Source organism: Mesocricetus auratus, unplaced genomic scaffold (assembly GCF_017639785.1).
Source record: "Mesocricetus auratus isolate SY011 unplaced genomic scaffold, BCM_Maur_2.0 Super-Scaffold_100040, whole genome shotgun sequence".
Classification (NCBI taxonomy): domain Eukaryota; kingdom Metazoa; phylum Chordata; class Mammalia; order Rodentia; family Cricetidae; genus Mesocricetus; species Mesocricetus auratus.
The window spans coordinates 5,396,897-5,414,520 of record NW_024429217.1 but is presented as its reverse complement, the minus strand read 5'-3'; the positions used below and the strand labels follow the sequence as shown (position 1 = coordinate 5,414,520).

At 48.2% G+C, this 17,624-nt stretch overlaps 1 protein-coding gene and 1 pseudogene across 1 annotated transcript in view; both read right to left on the bottom strand.

The window, feature by feature from the left end:
• Window positions 1–500: 500 nt before the first annotated feature.
• Tmem123 (transmembrane protein 123) overlaps window positions 501–17,624 on the bottom strand; it is a 33,195-nt gene continuing 16,071 nt past the window's right edge. The window contains exons 3-5 of the mRNA XM_040734724.1: window positions 3,682–3,936; window positions 3,324–3,477; window positions 501–2,621 (exon numbers count right to left, since the gene is read on the bottom strand). Of these exons, the coding sequence (XP_040590658.1) occupies window positions 2,597–2,621; window positions 3,324–3,477; window positions 3,682–3,936 (434 nt within the window). The 3' untranslated portion in view covers window positions 501–2,596. The remainder of the gene's footprint in view (window positions 2,622–3,323; window positions 3,478–3,681; window positions 3,937–17,624) is intronic.
• LOC110342259 lies at window positions 12,105–17,499 on the bottom strand (annotated as a pseudogene).

Here is a 17,624-nt window from a genome sequence, read left to right as displayed (position 1 = left end):
GCAGTGCTCACGTTGCATGTCTAGGCCTAGAGTCAGGTTGGAAGCATGGCCTCGTCTCAGTGACAGCTGGGCTGGCACTTTAAATGCACACGTGGCTTGAGGGTCCCTGGGGACGTCTCCCATGTGGGAAGCACAGGTAGGCACGGTGCAGCCTCGGAGCTTAGGTCTGGAGTGTTGGGAGTTGGTGCAGGGCCGGGAGAGATGGTGTCTGGTTCCTGGAGTCAACTGTCTGCTTTGGGGTGTGTGACGAGGCCTGCAGTCTCTGGTGGGAATGGATGGGTGCTAATCTGCCGCATAAGAAACTGCACCCAAGAACATTGAGACCCCAGTGGCAAGCTTTCAAAGCCTGTGCCAAGAAGTAGACATTTTTGTTGTGAAACTAAACTGTTCAAGGTGTGGCCTAGGTGTAACACCAGGCTTTTACTGTACAAGAAACAGGGTTATATACCGAATAAATAAAACAGGAAACTTCTGTACACATTCAATAAAACACTAAAATCTTTGAATGGAGAACGAATTTTATTCTAAAAATACATCTTAGTAGCAACAAAATACCAAAACTGGTCATTATAGAAAAAAGGGTAACGAGAGTTTGCTAATCTTTCCCCTGAAGATACAAAATTATCACACCAGAAAATATGTCACCAACTCTCATTTCTCTACCTTTGACTTACTCCTTTTATGGAGTTACTGAATTATTAAAGTCAGAGTAGCATAGTCTGGGGTCTATCTGAACATCTAGGATGTGTTATCTTAATCCGCACACTCTATAGGAAAGCTAGCAAAGACAAGCATTCGCTTAAGCCAGTCTTGGAAGACGTGGTCAATTTGCGCAGATTAAAAAGAAATCCCTTCGCTAAAGGTCCTGGCATTTGAAAGTAAACAAATTAGAAAAGCCGTAACATTACTTTCAACCCCAGAAACTAAGAGGCACATAAAGACAGTGCTTTAACAAAGTGGTTTCTATCTTCAAAGTGCTAGAGACAGGCAGTAAAGGACATCTTCGGCTGGCACTGTGAGGACCAGGAACATAGCAAACAAAACCATGTGAAACTTACAGCCCTCACCACCCAAACTACATTCTGAAGACACGCGGCCAATGAGAAAGCACTGGTTTCCTCTACGTGAACCAAGACAGTTTTGTGGACTCACCCCTACAGTTTCCCATCAGGCCAGCTCTGAAACTGGTCTACCCCATGGTCCATTTCCCTTCTTTCTGCACTAATGGAGATCTGAGCAGTCCATGGTGGCCCTAATATACAGCAAGTAGAAATGATTCTTATTTATACAAAAAAATTCTTGCTAGTTTGCCCTTTTTGAAAACCAGAAGCAGATTCAAAAAGTTACACTTACATTTTTAACTGTAACAGGTGTGCACTCATTAGGACATTTTTGGCTTATTTATACACTTTCAGGAATTGCTGTAATTTGCTTTGGCCCTCCACAATAGAAATATTAGTATTTTGTAACTAAACACCTCCTTTGTTAAACGTGACCCTGAGTTTGACCTGGAATATAAACTATAGAACTAAATACCACATGGGCTGCTGGAGGACCGGAAGCTGCTTTTCCTGCAAACACCAGGATGCAGCTCCCTTTCCAAAGGGATAAGGAAGCTGGAATTTACTCCAAAACACAGCTTATCATAAAAAGTCATTTTCTCAAATCTGAGTACACTGACAGTGTAAAAAAAATACAGCATCTCCACCCTGTGGGTTTTGGGGGGGGTTCATAGTCCCTGCTTTAGATAACAGCACATTTTGCCATCAATATAGACTTCTAAACACTGATTTGGAAATCATATAATGGGAACTTAAAAAAGGAAAGGATTTTTACACTCTATTACAAATTTCTACCCATGGGAAGCAGCTCTAAAGTCTCTAAAAAACACTGACTACAACTCAAATTGGCAGGCGCGTGTGAACGGGGTTCAAGCGCAGTGACAGGTCTCACGGCAGCCGGCTGCGTGTCCTGCACTGCCAGGCCTGCCACCGCAGCTTTTGAGAAGCGTGTCAAGCACTGCAGCTCGTCTAAGTCATACAGAGCGGAGAGACATCTGAGCAGCTGGAAACAAGTGCTCAGTGAAGTCCACGCTCCACAGTGCTCTGGCGGCCTTTAACACGGTGTTCGAGGGCTGTGTCGAAGTGCAAGTCCTCTCCAGATCAACCCTGACGGGAAACCCTGAAACGCCAACTCTTCCTTAAGGTGAGCTGGTTAGCTAGGCTGTGGAGCCCGAGGCGTGAGTCAGGGCGCACCCAGCTCTGAATGACACAGGAAGTGCAGCGCTCCATGGGACCCTGACCCTCAGGGACAGGGCCACGCGCGTACTCCTAAAGACAGGACTCGCCTTGCTGTGGCTTTCTAAAGCGAATGTAATCACTGGATAATCATCCGTTAGTTCCAAATATTCACTGAACCATCCAGACCATACCCTTTACCTTTAGTAATGAAGGATTTCCAGATATTTATGGAAAACACTGTTCATTTTATAAATGGCTTGCTTATACTATTTCCAAGAAAATAATATTTTGAGCTAATAAAAACCAAACTAATCGATAAGGCTGCAGTCTCTTCTTTCTTTGGCCAAGGGAGTACTTTAAATGATGGCATCATGTTCGTCACTGTAAGATATAGAAATTTTTAATTACTGTAAAATTATTGTTTGTAAGGAAAGTAACACTACAACAATTTCCATTTTCAAAATCAAAATTAATTACTGCTGCTCAGCATTAAGTTTTATGCGTACCCAGTACACTGCAGTGGTCGACATTGCCAAAGAGGCCCACAGGCAAACCCCTGTGACTTTTCTTAGGGCACACGTCATTATCTGCTCATGTACACTCGAGGGAAAAATTAGCCCGTAAAGGGTAAAGTTGGGAAGTTAGGCAACTCTAGCAACTTTAAAGTCTATGATCAAGTCATGGAACACCACACATGGCTTACAGAGCTGTGCACAGTAACTATTGCCAGGGAAAATTAAACAGAGGAGTTTCTTTTGTATCTGTGTCTGTCATAAAAAATAAAGACCACGTTTTTACCAAAAATACTCTTTGGTACCACAGGCATATACAGGGCATGTGGACTAAGTCCCTAGGCTGATGAGACCCGGTATGTCATTTCTCATGACGCACAGTAAGACCTCAAAAGGCGTTTGCTACATGCGGGTAGAGCAGTGTTTGATGGCAGGCAGAGCAGAACCATGCTCCCAGGCGTGCTGTCCTTTGTAAGTCTGCACACGAGCACAGCAGAAGTCTGTCCCTGGGAGGACCTGGTCTGACCCTGGTACTGGTCATGAGAAAGCCATGGAGAACGGTCAAACTTACATGCTTCGGTACCGGATGCCTCTCCTCGAGTAATACATTTTGCATCCAATGTAGAGAACAGACAGAACTCCCAGTGTTAACACTATTCCTCCAACAAAGCTGCCGGTGTCAAACTTTGATCCTTTACTTTTGTCAGAATGAGTAGTTGCTGTTACTGAAAGGAAACAAAACAGATGTCTGCATTTTAAAACAGTACACGTTCTGAAGTCTCAATGTCTGTGTAAGAATGCTGAGGTGGAGACGAGGGGAAGTTTGGGCACATAAGCTTCTGTATTTTTGCAGAATGGAATGCTGGCTTTAGCGTGGCATTTAACAACTGATTTACAGCACAGAAGGAGGAAGTAATTTTAATACATACTCGTTATAGATGTCTTCAAACTACTGTGGCCTGTGGTCATCATGGATGCTGACGTCTGGGTTGAGTTTGGAGAAGCACTTGCTTTGGGTGTAGACTTTGAGACAGTGGAAGTCATGTGTGGTGAGACCTCTGGTGTTGATATTTTAGCAATAGCTGTGGGTGTCACAGTGACAGCTGTGACATTTCTCGGCAGTCCTGTAGTTACAGTGCTGTTGTTAACCTCATTGGTCTGGTTGGAAGCCACGGTGATATTCTCTGGAAAAAATGCCAAGAATTTAACTGTTAGAATCCAGAGTAAAAGATCTCACACACCGTTACTTGTCTAGTAAGGGCAGCAGCAGGACAGCTGTGCCAACAATGGCACCCAAACTGTCAACCAAACCAGGCCTGTTTTTATACAGCAAGGAAGTTCTATAAGGATATAAAAAAGATACCCTGTAAGACTGAGCTGTGTCTGAATCTGAGAGTTGCACCAAGCTTCCTATTACAATTGTTTTACTTTTTTGCTTGTTTTTTTGGAGCCAGGCTGGCTTTAGGCTTGCGGCAATCACTGCAGCCTTCCTGAGTGCTGGGATTACAGGTCTCCTTATAACCTGCAACAAATCATTCCTTGTCTAGAGCAATCATGAAAGTGAAATGGTTTTTAAGTTTAAGGTTCTCTGCTACATTGTTTCGAGGACTCCGAGGACAGCCAGTAGCTGCAGATGTCCAAGCCTCAGAAGGATAAGAGCAAGCAGAGTTGTTCTTTAAAGGGGAAAGAACTCCCCGTGTTGACTCTGAATGCAAGGCCACCAGAGTTAGGTGGTCATTTGTGATTGTGAGGCCCACAGTAGAAGGATGTGTCTCAAAGCCAGTTCCCGAGTGGTGGTTTACAGTGCAGTCCCTCAGCTCACGCCCAGTTCGTATTTTAATATGAAATATTGTGTGCATAAAGAAGGGACAGAGATGTCAGTGTCCTCAAGTGAAACTCCCAAGCACAAATGTCTCTGTATGTCTTACTCAGTAGGTGTTTCCCTAGAGGGAGTGAGAACACTCCATGTGACCAGGACCAAGTCCTTCCACACTAACGCCCAAATGCTACCACTGAAGTTCTTGAGCTGCACTGTTACAGTGCACACGCGCGTGTGTGGTGGAGACCTGTGATGAGCTGCACTGTTACAGTGCACATCTGTGTGTGTGTGTGTGTGTGTGGAGATCTGTGATGAGCTGCGCTGTTACAGTGCACACGTGTGTGTGTATGTGTGTGTGTGGAGATCTGTGATGAGCTGCGCTGTTACAGTGCACACCTGTGTGTGTGTGTGTGTGTGTAGACCTGTGATGAGCTGCACTGTTACAGTGCACACCTGTGTGTGTGTGTGTGTGTGTGTGTGGAGACCTGTGATGAGCTGCACTGTTACAGTGCACACGTGTGTGTGTGTGTGTGTGTGGAGATCTGTGATGAGCTGCACTGTTGTTACAGTGCACACGTGTGTGTGTGTGTGTGTGTGTGTGTGTGTGGTGGAGACCTGTGATGAGCTGCAGTGTTCTTACAGTGCACACATGTGTGTGGAGACCTGTGATGAGCTGCACTGTTGTTACAGTGCACACGCGTGTGTGTGTGGTGGAGACCTGTGATGAGCTGCACCGTTACAGTGCACACGTGTGCGTGTGTGACCTGTGATGAGCTGCACTGTTAAAGTGCACACGTATGTGTGTGTGTGTGTGTGTGTTGGAGACCTGTGATGAGCTGCACCGTTACAGTGCACACGTGTGTGGAGACCTGTGGTGAGCTGCACTGTTGTTACAGTGCACACGTGTGTGTGTGTGTGTGTGTGTGTGTGTGGAGACCTGTGATGAGCTGCAGTGTTCTTACAGTGCACACGTATGTGTGGAGACCTGTGATGAGCTGCACTGTTGTTACAGTGCACACGCGTGTGTGGAGACCTGTGATGCAGCTTTGACTGCAGAAGACGGTGTAGTTAATTTCTGTGGTGGCTCTCTATCCCTGTTGCCCATTTTCTCCTCATAAACAGTAAAGATGGAGAAAGTTCATCACTGGGCGGGGCTTCTTGCCCTGTCAGCACGAAGGTCATTATTCCTTCTGTTGCTGTTATAAAGAGAAATTATGACTCCACACGTCACCACCCTTCTTCCACAACTCGTCTTAAAAGACTTGAGTATGTCAAGCTTTACTGTACAGGCTGGTTTTACGGGCACTGCTTCTCCACGCCCAGTTCTTAAATCCTGGGGCACCTGCTGGCTCATGACCTCACAACCTGGCTTCTCTACTGTGCTCTCTCCATGGGGTAGTAGCTAAGTTTTCTTTTATTTAAATTAGAAAGTCTTATTTTACATATCAATTCCAGTGCCTTTCCCATCCTTCCCTCCCCTCCACAGCCCCCCCATCCCTCTTCTGCTCCCTAGGGAGCGTGAGGCCTTCCATGGGGGATCATCCAAGTCTGTCACATCATTTGGGGCAGGGCCAAGACCCTCCCGTGTGTGTCTAGGCTGAGAGAGTATCTCTCCATGGGGAATGGGCTCCCAAAGTCGAATCGTACACTAGGTATAAATACTGGTTCCACTGCCAGAGGCCCCATAGACTGCCCAGGACTCCTAACTGATACCCATGTTCAGGGATCCTGGTTCGGTCCTATGCTGGTTTCCCAGCTATCAGTCTGGGGTCCATGAGCTCTCTCTTGCTCAGGTCAGCTATTTTTTTTAAGATCAAGAGAACACTAATCATTATTCTAGGAGGTACCACTGTTGAGCTAACTTTTATTATTAACCCTGAATGTTATGCCATCTAATGACATTTTAAACTGCTGCATGAACTCTATTGTGTCGACACTAAATACAGTGAACGGCAGCCTTCACGTGCTGTCACTCAGCAGAACAAACAATAAACAGCAATGCTTTCTACCCACTGCACAGTAAGGCAGTCTTCAGACCTCTAAAGCCACACGGGCAAAAACGGTGACAGCAGTTCCCTACTCGGAAAAAACACTAAGTGGCTGGAAATGTCTAAAAACCGGTATACTCCAAGGACACACATGAGGGCTGGGGTGTAAGAATGCTCTCTGAGCTGGTGACTCAACTCCCTTGTCAAGCATAACTAAAGGTTCCGTGTTCCCCTTGGTGAACCACGACCGGTCTGGACAAGGAGGCGCACACGCGGAAGCAGATCTCAGGCGGCTGAAGCGGGTCTTGCTCGTCTGGGGCCAGCCGGTGTTATGAGGCAAGATCCTGCTTCAAAGAACAAAAAGCAAGGGGTGACTGGGCTAGGGAGAGGGCTCAGCGGTCGAGGTGCCGGCTGCCAAGCCTGAGGAGCTGAGTTTGATCCCTGCGAGCCTCATGAAGAAGCTCTAAGTTGTCCCAGCCTCAACACGTGTGCTATGTATGACACACACATGCATGTTCATATACTCACATTGAATAAAGTTTAATAAAATATTTGATATAAATGGTAACCATGTTAAGCCTGACTTCCCTCTTTTCACTGTTCAGGGACCGATGAGCACCTAAACACACCAGTTAACCAAGTTACGTGACAGCAATGTTAGGACAACAGGCCAGCCTGCCATCTGGCACTGTTGGGGAGAAACCCTGTCATCCACCAACCTTACGCTGTGTTCTATTCTAGTCTCTAAGCCAGTGGTCCTCAACCTTCCTAATGCCTCGACCCTTTAATACAGGTCCTCATGTGCTGACCCCCAGCACAACATACAATTATGCTCATTGCTATCCCTAGCTGGAACTTTGCTAGCTACTAACTGCAATGGAAGTATCTGCTGTGCAGGGTATCTGCTATGTGACCCCTAGGTGGGAACTGCTACTCTCAGGCAAGGTTGAAAAGGCAGGCTGGGGAGGTGTTATGGCCCAGTTATGGTTCAAAGTCAGTGTCAGAATGCACCCCTGATATTCAGGGTCTTTACCGAGGTCATCAAATTAAGGTAAGTTGTCGGGGTAGACTATGATCCACTGCGGTTTCTTTCGCGAAAGGAAGACTGCCACATGAGCACGAAGACAGAGAGGACGGGTGCTTTGGAAGGAGGACTCCCGCCACCAGCCCGATCACTCCCCGGGGCCATTCGGAAGGAGGACTCCCGCCACCAGCCCGATCACTCCCCGGGGCCATTCGGAAGGAGGACTCCCGCCACCAGCCCGATCACTCCCCGGGGCCATTCGGAAGGAGGACTCCCGCCACCGGCCCGACCGTTCCCCGGGATCACTCGGAAGGAGGACTCCCGCCACCGGCCCCATCGCTCCCCGGGATCACTCGGAAGGAGGACTCCCGCCACCGGCCCCATCGCTCCCCGGGGTCATTCCTCCCCAGCTGGGCTTGCCTCTTAAACTCTCCTCATGGCTACTCTCCCCACAGTCTCCTCAGATTCCAGGAGAAGGATTCATTTGTAAACACCGTGACAAGGGACGCAAACTACCCACAAGCAAGCCTAGGCCCAGCAGGCAGACTGCCCAACAGAGGCTGTCACCTCAAGGCAAGGCTGTCTCCTGGGCAGACGGGACCATCTCACGAGAACCAGACTCTCGGATGACAGTAACGACTTCTTTGAGCCACCCTGATCAAAGACCAACCAGACCTCAGTCTTGAGCAAGACAGCTTCATTATGTAAAATCTCTTGCCATCTCCCCACCCCAGTTCCTTCGGTGATGAGTCGTGAACTCTAAAGACACGGCTGGGGTCACCAGACCTTCTGCTCCTCCTAGCGCAGTAAGCAAACCCCTCACCCAACACCACTTTAAACATTAGGGTGGGATGGGTGGCCAACCCGGTCCTTTGTGACTCCCAGAGACGACACTTTTGCCCTAAAACTGCTCACACTTCAAATAGCCAAGAAGTTCTTGGCTGCCACCAGCGTGCCCAGGGAGGCTCCCTCTGGGTGGCCGACATGCTCATCTCCCTGCCATCCTCCACGCTGCGTTAGGCAGCCCTCGCAAGCTATAGCTCGGCTTCAGGGCCTCCTTCAGTGGTAAGAAACAGTCCCTGCAGCTTTGTAACTGGTACCGTGGCTGCGCTCACTGCTTCTACACATCTCTGCCGTCACAGGGAGATGAATTTGGTCCAATGTGAGCTCTCTGAACACATCACATCAAAGGCAAGGGAGCACTCCAGTAACAGCCCCATGTGCCCCCAGCAGCTGCAGCGTGAAGGGAAAGGGCAGACTCACAGTGCGCATGCTTGTGGTGGGGCCTCCACTGGTTTGATCAGAATTCACTCCTCTACCCAGTTAGTCCCAGCCACAGGCAGCAGAACTCAGAGCGGCTTAATGTCTCTGAGAGCCACCGTCCTGTGCCTGTCAAGTTCTGAACCGGGGCTGAGAGCGTTAGCTGAGGTGATACTAGCTCATCAAGCCTATGACAGACTGCACTTCCCTCCGTGAAGCCCGTCTCCCATTTGTCCCTCAGCTATGGCAAGCTTCAGCTACAGAAGCCACCGTCTGACACAGCCAGTGTTGCTCTGTGAACCAGCTGCCCCAGCTGACCTAAGCCTGGATAGCTCCTGCTGCCTCAGAGCAGGGGAGCTGCTGTGATGAGCAACTGTCCTTAAAGGACTGAAGAGGACAGGGCATCAAATGCACACTTAAAGCTAGCATCCAATTTTATATACATATATATATATTTATTTATTTTTAAATTTAAATTAGAAACAAGGTTGCTTCACGTGTCAATTCCAGGTCCCTCTCCGTTTCCCTCCCCTCCTCCCACACCCTCCCACCATACATCCAATTTTTAAAACTCAAATTATCTTAATGTGAGCAGTAGCTTTACATTTGTTACAGCTGTTAAAAACATTGTGCTATTTCCAACACAGTCAGAACGTTCTGGTGCCTGTGATACTCTGAGGAAGCATGGTTTGTAACTTGAAAACTTGAATAAAATTAGAATGTTCAGTTCCTAGAATTAAAAGAAAATGAAATCCCCGAGAATCATCACTCTTTAGAGTGCACCCTACCCTTACCCTGCCAAGAATCATCAGCAAGCCCAGACACCCCTTAAGAGCCGAAGGCCTTCTTACTGTTGAGTCCACAGACTCATTCTAGAAATTCTTCTCAATTCAAACTATTTGACAATGAGAACACAGAACTGAAAACCTGATACAAAACAAAACAAAACAAAAGACACACACAAACCCTAGACGAATCTGTACCAAAAATGGGTCTAGGTGAAAACTGGGTCTTTGAAGAGGCACACCATCATAAGGGGGTGTCTATTTCCTGAATATCAAATGTCTTATGATTATACTACCTGGTTAAATTGGCTGGTATAAACAGGGTGTAAAGACCCCAGGGCAGACCTTGCTCTCTGGTCTGCTGATGAATTCAGTGTGCAGGAGAGAGAGCCGCCACTCCCACACCGCATAGGAAACAGCGGCCTGGCTGTTCAGGGCAGTGAGGTTGCCCTGAAGACCCATTTAGCCAGGTCCCTTCATCAAGGGCCTGCCCATTCCATCCCACAACCATGTCCTACACCCACAGTTACCAAGTCTAGCTAGCTAAGAAGGTCCAAGTCAGCGAGAAGAGGGAAACGAGAATGGCAAGTCCCTCCAGACCTCAGCATCCCTCTCTGCTCTCCCTTCTCTGTGTAGCCAGGCTGTCCTGTACTCCCTCTGTAGCCCAGGCTGTCCTGTACTCCCTCTGTAGCCCAGGCTGGCCTTGAACTCAGAGATCCGCCTGCCTCTGCCTCCCTAGTCCTGGGATTAAAGACGTGCACCACCACACCAGACCCATCCTACTCTCTTCACACCCAAGTTAGCGCTGCCACAGCGGGGCTTTCTGCAAGGGCCCATACGGTGGACCTGACAGGAACAATACAGTTACAAGCCGGGCTAGGGTCAGGGCTAGCCTTCCACCCCTTGGGCATCTCCCTTTTAGTCAAATGCCTGGTTTTCAGTTTTTAAAGTTCTTAATTTTATTTGTTATTATTACTTTAGAAATGAATGTTTCTTGGGGTTTGAGGGTGCATGTACATAAATACACACACACACACACACACACACACATCCCATAACTAAAATTTTTTCTACCATGCTGGCAATGGCTTTTCTAGGTGAGACAGGAAGGAAGCAGCTTCTCCCTTTTTAGGCATTGGCATTCTAATGCTGGAAGCGCATTTTAAGCAGTTTTAACTTTCCATTTTACAAGATGAATCCAAATTCTTTCTGTAGGAAATTAGAAAACATACTGTAAGGCAATGGGAAGGATTCTTACATAGAAAGTGGTATAAATATGCACACTATATATAAACATGACCCGAGACCCACCCTGTCCCAGTGGCTCGGGGCCCTGAGTAGTGGTACTTGGGACTGCCGTGTGCCCTCAGGGGAAGTGTCACCGCCAGCGTGTTCTGACCCTCCTTCTATAGTGGTATGTTGAGCTAGCAAAACTGGAAGGCCAGTAATTTTTACTGAGCTGTGACCTGGCGAGAGCTGGCAAAGCTGAGGCCATGTCCTCTGTGTGAGGACTGTTCCACACATCTTAAAAACCTGGAACTTTCCTAGTTTCTGAGGCAGATGTGAGCCCATTTACAGATAAAGCAAAGGCATGCAGAGGGCCACAAGTGTGGAAGCCAGGCCACGAAGTTGGTCACAGGGACAGCAGTGCCAGAGTCAGAAAGCCTTGGTTGGAATGGGGGGGGGCATACCACTGCCCAGTGCAACCTTTAACATGCTCCTGACTGGGGGATGAAACCTGTGAACAGAATTTAGGATAAGGGGGCTGCAGAGATGGCTCATTGGTTAAGAGCACTGGCTGCTCCTCCAGAGGACCTGGGTTCAGTTCCCAGCACCCACATGGCAGCTCAAAACTTTAACTCCAGTTCCAGGGTTCTGACACCCTCATACAGACATATATGCAGGCAAAAGACCAGTTCACATAAAATAAAATATTACAACACAAACACGCTCAATTACTTCAGGTATCAACTTCAGCGAGGTTTGCACCGAGCACTCTGATGTTCCCTGAATCTGCATATAAGAAACACCACGAGTTGCCCCCATCAGGGAGCCCACACAGGCATTGCCAGTGACCTCTCTCATACCCGTGTCTCTGCAGGGCTAAGATGGGGGAGGCATCGTGCCTCAGACAACACTATTCACGCTCTACTAGAAATTTCATAGGCTACGCAGGTGGTGCTGCCACTCGCTTTCAGCAGATTACGGCCTAAACACAGAGCAGGCCTGTGCCAAGTGTGGCTGCCACAGAAGAATGTGATCGTCAAAAGCTCAGAGCACCACACAGAGAGCCAGTCAGCAAAACAGCATCAGCTCTAACATCAGCAAAGCCGCCCCTGGAGGCAACCACACACCGGGGCATCCTGGCAAACGGTTCCTGTTCACTGTGGACATCCCTCCCTCCCTCCCTCCCTCCCTCCCTCCCTCCCCTCCCCTCCCTCCCTTGTTATCTTAAAAAAGGTTATATCCACTTTACTATAAGTCAGTTTTACTTAATCAGGACTGTCCAACAAAAACATTAGTTAGCTATTCTGAATTTTGGTGTATGAATTAAATTATGGTACACATTAAAAGTCATGAGACAAATGTTTCACAATAAATAAGGCAGCAGAATTACTCATCAGTAGCTTTTTAAAGATAAACTATTAGGTCTGCCCTCTCTCCCTTCTTAATTCCAGCGAACATCACTTTTGTTCCAGGGATGTGCTTTGGGATTCTCCAAATGCTCCATCAGGGTATTCTCTCCCCCGGGTGATGTCTTTGTTCTTGCTGGCATCTGTGTGCGAGAATCCAGCAGCCTGGCCTGTCTTCCTCCGGAACAGACCATGGGGATGTGGTTCAGTCTTATGCTTGCCTCCCTTTCCAGTGTGGCACTGGGCACATTTCTGAACAAAAATCTTCTTGCTTTCTCAACACTGCCCATTTTTAATTTGATCAACACCACATTCGCTGCGATGTGAAGATGGATGTCCTGCTCTCTCGTTTTAGTTTTTTGAGACAGGGTCTTGCTATGTAGCTAAGGTTGGCTTGGAACTTTCTCAGGCTAGCCTCGAACTTAGAATCCTCTTGCTCCAGTCTCCTGAATACCCAGATTAGCATGGTCCCGTGCCCAGTTTTGATGCTAGCAATTGTTGTTTTAAAGATACGAGCCTTACTCTGTAGCCAGGGCTGACCTGAAGTACTATGTTAAGGGTAGCCTCGGACTCTCTGCAATCCTCCTGCCTCAGCCTTGGGAAGCCCGGGTTACAGGTGTAAGTCATCTGGGCTGACTTTGGCACTAGAAACTTTAATACTTACTGGCCAATACTTTCCCTGAAAGACAAAGGAAAATGAAACCTCAAGACACTAAAATACACACATGCTTAATTTTCTAGAAATACTGGATTGCAGACAGCAGCAGCCTAGGAGAGCCAGACGCCATGCAGATGGTCTTCATGGTTTCAAGTTTGTGTGATCTCTGTCACAGACCCAGAGGAGGGCAGCAGGATTTAGTCCTGCAAGCCTCGTGCCCATGCCGTTTAAACATCTAGTTCAGCATTGCGAGCCCACGCGCAGTGTGTACTCAGACACTGATTTCCCTTTGACAGCCCTCAAGGCACTATAGGCAGCATCGGTAAACACATGGGTACCTGCCACAACTACCGGAAGTAAGAAGCTCAGTGTCAAAGCACTCACGATTGTAGTGCTCGTCAGTCTGTGTTCTGGACACTTTTATGCCAACTTGAAACAAGCTAGACTTATCTGAGAGGAGGGAACCTCAATTATGAAAATGCTTGCGTAAGATGGGTTGTAGGCATGCCTGAAGGCATTTTTTTAAATCAGTGATTGATGGGGGAGGTCCCAGGCCAGGTGGGTGGTGCCATCCCCGGGCTGGTGGTTCTGGGTTCTATAAGAAAGCAGGCCAAGCAAGCTAAGAGGAACAAATCAGTAAGTAGCTCCCGTCCAGTCTCTGCATCAGCTCCTGTCTCCAGGTCCCTGTCCTTACTTCCTTCAGTGATGGACTGCAACGTGTCAGCCACATAAGCCCTTTCCTCTCCAAGTTACTTTGTTCATGGAGTCTTACCACAGCAATTGCAACCTAAGACAGTCTGTCAACAAAGGAGCCAAGGTGCAAGTGTACCCTAACCTGCTTCCCCTCAGGTCATGCACTGAGGGCTTCTTTACGGTATTTCACTCGGTAGGGTTTCTACGCCACACGTCTGCTCTCTGTGGTTTAACTTTAATGTCACTACTCCATGCATATGTCTTCCAGCATCTCTTTGCATTCAATATAATTGGTTTCTTAAAATATTTACACCTTTTTTTCTAAGAGCTGCACTGTCTCATAGGTTTAAACACATTCATGCTTTTTTTTGTTATATGAAATCCGGTCCCTGAAACTCGCACTGTACATTGAGAATCTAGGCTGTGTTCTGACCTTCACGCATGAACTGTAAAGTGTACAGATTCTTTGATATACCCCATTCCAAAAGCTGAGGTCTGCATTTACACCCCGTCTGGAGACTGTCTTCTGCGAAAGGGACTGTGGTGTAGGGGAAGCCTCCTGACCTGAGGTGGTCTTCCACAGCTCTCTTCAGGAGAGGGCTGTTGGGGAAGCTAGCCACTTGAGGCCTATGGACAGCCTTGAGGGGAAGAACTGAGACCCCTTGCCCACAGGACGCTCATGTCAGCACCCGAGAGCTGTGTCCTACTTGATCACACCAGTAATGACTGCAATATAAAATCAGCCATACCGAGTCACTGCCTAACCCTGACATGCATGACACTACATAAGAGAAACATTGTAAACTCCCGCTAAGCTTGGAGCTCTAACCTGCAGTTGGTGCAAGAGACAAAGCCAACAATGAGAATATATCTCTCTGTTACTCACCGGAGTGAACAATGAGGGCGTGTCTCTCAATTACTCATGGGAGTGAACAATGTGGGCGTGCCTCTCAATTACTCATGGGAGTGAACAATGAGGGCGTGTCTCTCAATTACTCATGGGAGTGAACAATGTGGGCGTGTCTCAATTACTCATGGGAGTGAACAATGTGGGTGTGTCTCTCAATTACTCATGGGAGTGCACAATGAGGGCGTGTCTCTCTGTTACTCACAGTAGTAAACAATATGGGGATGTCTCCATTACTCCTGGGAGTTACTAGAAGGAGAGGTAGGAGGTCAGGACCCTTTCAAGCTTTTGCTTCAGACACTAAAGCATCAGCTCAAAGACTAAATTAGCATGCACGCTAATGGCCACAGTTTTCCAGAGGCCTGTAAAGATTTTAAACAAGTCACACCCTTCAGGGTGCAGAGGAATCCTGAGTCAATGTGTGCTGACACGCTGAGCCATGTCAATGACCACATAGCCTCAGACTCAGAAGGATGGCAAAGCCTTGCTTGGGACCGAATGCTGACAGAGTGCAGGAATGTTCACCATAGCTTTCTCCCTCTGCCTCATATTTGTAGCCTGAAGATCCGCCCCCACCCCCGCCCCATGCTACTGAGACCAGCTAACCCTGCCTGCCTGCTTGTCTAATGGTATGCAATGGTCTATTTCTCTATAAACACCAGAACCTCACGGATGTATTTTCTCCAGCTGAGAAGCAGACCACCGAGCCCAGCTTTCTGTGTTATCTGACTTTTCTTCATTCCACCCCAGCCAGGTCTGTTCCTGGGGGTGTGTCTTCCTAAAACAACTGAATTGCAACTCTTGTAAAAGAAAGAACAAACTTAATTTTAGACACACTGGAACAAGTTCCTGGCTGACTGCTGATAAAAAGAGGCAAACTGAGGGTGGAGTGGGCAGTCAGAGGGAGGAATAATGCCGGTGCAAGACAGACAGACGACTGTCAGAGAACACAGACAGAGCTGACTAACCTAAGCTATCTGAAGCTTCTGGAATGAGGAACCAAGAGGCCTAGGATCTGGAAGGCTCTGAGGCTTGAACCGCCTAGTGGCTGAGACTGGGAGACTTCGTCCAAGGAGAAACTGCTGAGGAGGCGGGGAGACATGCAGGGTTCACCCGAGCACAGCTGGGGAAGGGGGCACTGACGTCCCACAGACCGGGAGTGGGCATGGGGAGGGGTGCGGCAGGCATGGAAGACTGGATTCCTTTCTGAGAGTTCAAGCTTCACCTACGGAGACTTCACTGGCTTCCCGACTTTGTAAAGGGCGAGGCAAAGTCTGAGGTGGTTCCTCGAGACAGAAATGAGAATGAGCTCACCTCCACATCCAACCACATGCTCACCGGGCAGAAACAAGGAAAAGTCACGCTCACCTCAGTGTTGAGAAACACCAAGAAGGCAGCCATCTTTGTAAAGATGCAGATGAGGATGAAGAATGTGCCCGTTTGTATCAGTCCTCATGGTCAAGACTGGCAGGACACAGAGCCCTTATGCATCAGTCAGCCGTGCGACAGTCTCCACGGCCAGGCACATCAGGAACAGACGAGCCTCAAATGGATGGGACTAGAAAAAACCATCCTGAGTGAGGTAACCCAGATGGACAGAGACAAGCATGGTCTGTACTCACTCGTAAGTGGCTATTAGCTGTAAAATAAAGGCTACCGATGCTATAATCCACAGACCCAGAGGACTAGGCAACAAGAAGAGTTCTTGGGGGACACTGAGATCTCCCTGGGAAGGGGAAAGAGAGAGATTTTGAGAGTGGACTGAGGGGGACTGCTTCCGGAGGCATTCTGGGGTCGGTTGGAAGCCTGGCACAGGGAATCTCCCAGGAGTCTATGGGGAGTACTCAAGCTTAGACTCCCAGCAATAGTAGAACTGGCTGACTCCTGTGGCCAGATTGGTGCCTGACCCAATTGTTATCAGAGGTGTCATCTAGTAACCGATGGAGGCAGAAGCAGAGACCAAAGCCAAACATTAGGAGAAAAGAGTGTAGGGGTCAGAGGGATCAAGGACACCACAGAAAGGCTCACAGAATCAGCTAACTGGGTTCACAGGGGCTCACAGAGACTGAACTTGACAACCAGGGAGCCTGCTGGGACTGACCTAGGCCCTCTGTGTATATGTGACAGTAGTGTAGCATGGTCCTTTTGTGGGACTCCTAACAGCGGAAGCAGGGGCTGTCCCTGACTCAACACAAGGGGAGGTGCTTAGTCTTACTGCAACTTGATATGCCGTGTTTTCTTGATACTCTTAGGAGACCTACCCTTTTCTGAATGGAGATGGAAGAGGGGAGGGTTGTGGGGGGGACTGGGGAGAGGGACGGGAAGGGGAGGATGGGGTGCTGTGGTCAGGATGTAATATAAACAGATGAATGACCCACACTGAGCCGCAGTCCTGGCCCCTTTCTGTGTAAGAAAGGCACGCGCTGCACCGAATGCAGACACAGGCGAGGCACTTGTGCCGTGCCTGGTAGCCCGGTTTGCCACAGTCACCGCTGCTGCTACCACTGCACACAGCACAGGGAGCACAGGTTAGACCAGTCTGGGCCTTGGGAGCACAGCCTGGCTGGCTTCCCCTCCTTAAGATTTTCTTCTGGGTTTTTTTTTTTCTTAAGACTTTAAAGATGTGTTTATCTCATATGAATGTGTGTTTTGCTTGGACATATACAGGTGCACCATGTGCATGCTTGGTGTCCACAGTGGCCAGAGAAGGTGTTGGACAAGCGGTTGTGAGCCACCATGTAGGTGCTGGGAATCGAACCTGGGGCCTCGGCATAAACAAGTACTCTTTAACTGCTGAGTCATCTTTCCAGCTCCAAGATTTTCTTTCTTGAAAGTCATCTCTTCCTCATCTTTTCACTGTATCTTTAGTACTATTTTGTTCTTACAACTTTCCAAGTCAGTTGAGACATCCTAACAGGTGTTACCTAAGGCCAACTAAGTCTCCGCACCTCCTGGTACCTGGCACACTGTCCGACGTCATTTGGGACACACAAAGTACAGAGTGAACATTTGTTGAGTGCCCATGGCAGAGGGATATCTGGTACAAAAGCAGAATTGTCAGCACACAGAGTTTGGTAGCTTTCAGGGTCTAAGTGACAATGGTAT